General features: G+C 47.0%; 1 protein-coding gene across 4 annotated transcripts in view; it reads right to left on the bottom strand.

The window, feature by feature from the left end:
• Window positions 1-1,686, bottom strand: part of tjp1a (tight junction protein 1a) — a 277,102-nt gene extending 275,416 nt beyond the window's left edge. For all 4 annotated transcript variants that reach the window (XM_043680310.1, XM_043680311.1, XM_043680312.1 and 1 more), the window contains exon 1: window positions 1,652-1,686. In XM_043680310.1, coding sequence (XP_043536245.1) covers window positions 1,652-1,671 — 20 coding nt within the window. In that variant the 5' untranslated portion in view covers window positions 1,672-1,686. The remainder of the gene's footprint in view (window positions 1-1,651) is intronic.
• Window positions 1,687-1,918: the final 232 nt, after the last annotated feature.

Raw genomic sequence — 1,918 nt, 5'->3', positions numbered from 1 at the left:
CTAATCCGTTCTGCCAAGCCTTTCTCGTGCCCCCTCCTGGCTCTCCTCAGACCATTTTTGAGCTCCTTCCTCGCCTGTCTGTAATCCTCTAGAGCTGAGCTTGACCCTTGCTTCCTCCACCTTATGTAAGCTGCCTTCTTCCTTTTGACGAGAAGCTCCACCGCTCTTGTCATCCAAGGTTCCTTTATCTTACCCCTTCTTGCCTGTCTCAGAGGGACATATTTATTCATCACTCGCAACAACTGTCCCTTAAACAGTCTCCACATGTCTATAGTGCCTTTACCATGGAACAATTACTCCCAGTCCATGCTTCCTAATTCATGTCTAATCGCATCATAGTTTCCTCTTCCCCAATTAAATAGCTATGTAGAATGTGAGGCAGTTGTGGTCACTATCACCAAAATGCTCTCCCACCACAAGAGCTGATACCTGCACCGGCTCAATTCCAAGCACCAAGTCTAGAATGGCCTCTCCCCTCAGTTGACCTGTCAATGTACTGAGTTAGGAAACCCTCCTGAACACACCTTACAAAAACAGTTCCATTCAAATCTTCTGCGTGAAGGAGGTTCCAATCAATATTGGGAAAGTTAAAGTCACCCATTACAACAACCCTACTACGTGCATACTTTTCCAAAATCTGCCGACCTGTGCTTTCTTCCATCTCCCTGCTGTTATTGGGGGGCCTGTAGTAAACCCCTAACGAGGTGACTGTTCCCTTGCTGTTCCTAATTTCCACCCATACTGATTCAGTAGGCAGATCTTCCTCAACAATGGAAGCTTCTGTAGCTGTGATACCCTCTCTGATTAGTAGTGCTACACCCACTCCTCTTTTTCCCCCCTCCCTATTCTTTTTAAATACTCTAAACCCTGGAACATCCAGCAACCATTCCTGCCTCTAAGAAATCCATGTCTCTGCTATGGTAGGGGTATGGGTGGGTTGCGCTTTGGCGGGTCGGTGTGGACTTGTTGGGCCCAAGGGTCTGTTTCCACACTGTAATCTAATCTAATCTAATCATAGCACCAGGTACTGATCCATGCTCGAAGTTCATCACTTTTATTCCTGATACTCCTTGCATGAAAGCAAACACACTTTAACTGATCCCTTGGTTTCTTCCCAGGAAAATCCTTCCCACTAGCTGGTCTACCTCTTGCTATTGCCTCATCTGCATCAACTCTCACCTCCGGTATACAGCTCAGGGCCCCCCCCACCGCCATACTAGTTTAAACCCTCTCGAACTAATTGAGCAAACCTTCCACCCAGGACATTGGTCCCTTCCAGTTCAGATGCAACCCGCTCTTCATGTACAGATCCCACCTTCTGTGCTCTTTGGTCAACCTGGTCTGAATCCGATCTTTACAGTTTTGAGAAGAGTGTGGGAAATTCTCCACTGTCCTCCGTGAAAGGATCTGGAGTACAAAGTTCACAGACACTGACTATTACTGAACTATGATACCGGAAAGCAGAAAGAATTTTTGGGAAAGTGAACATCAAATTGGGTAGGCAGACTCTTGTGGCACTGTGTTAGTGTCCCTACATCTGGGCTAGAAGACCTGGGTTCAGGTTCCGCCTGCCACAGAGATGTGTCTGAACAAGCTGATCAAAAGTATCTCTGTCGAGCTCTTGAGACACAATGTTAGTGTCAGATCTCACCTGTCCTGGAGATGTATCATCACATATCTGGAGTTGGGCAGGCACAAAGGCTACTGCCATCACCCAGCAGACAGATTGCTGGCACCATCCCATCCATGCGAATTGCGTGAAAAGGTTGCCACCCAGGTGGATAGTGCTGTTAAGAAGGCATACGGTGTGTTAGGTTTCACTGGTAGAGGGATTGAGTTCCGGAACCGCAATATTATGTTGCAACTATACAAAAACCCAGGTGTGGCCACACTTAGAATATTGTGTACAGTTCTGGTC

This window comes from Chiloscyllium plagiosum, chromosome 40 (genome assembly GCF_004010195.1).
Source record: "Chiloscyllium plagiosum isolate BGI_BamShark_2017 chromosome 40, ASM401019v2, whole genome shotgun sequence".
In the NCBI taxonomy this organism is placed as follows: domain Eukaryota; kingdom Metazoa; phylum Chordata; class Chondrichthyes; order Orectolobiformes; family Hemiscylliidae; genus Chiloscyllium; species Chiloscyllium plagiosum.
The sequence above is the reverse complement of the archived record's forward strand: the minus strand, read 5'-3'. Positions and strand labels throughout refer to the sequence as shown.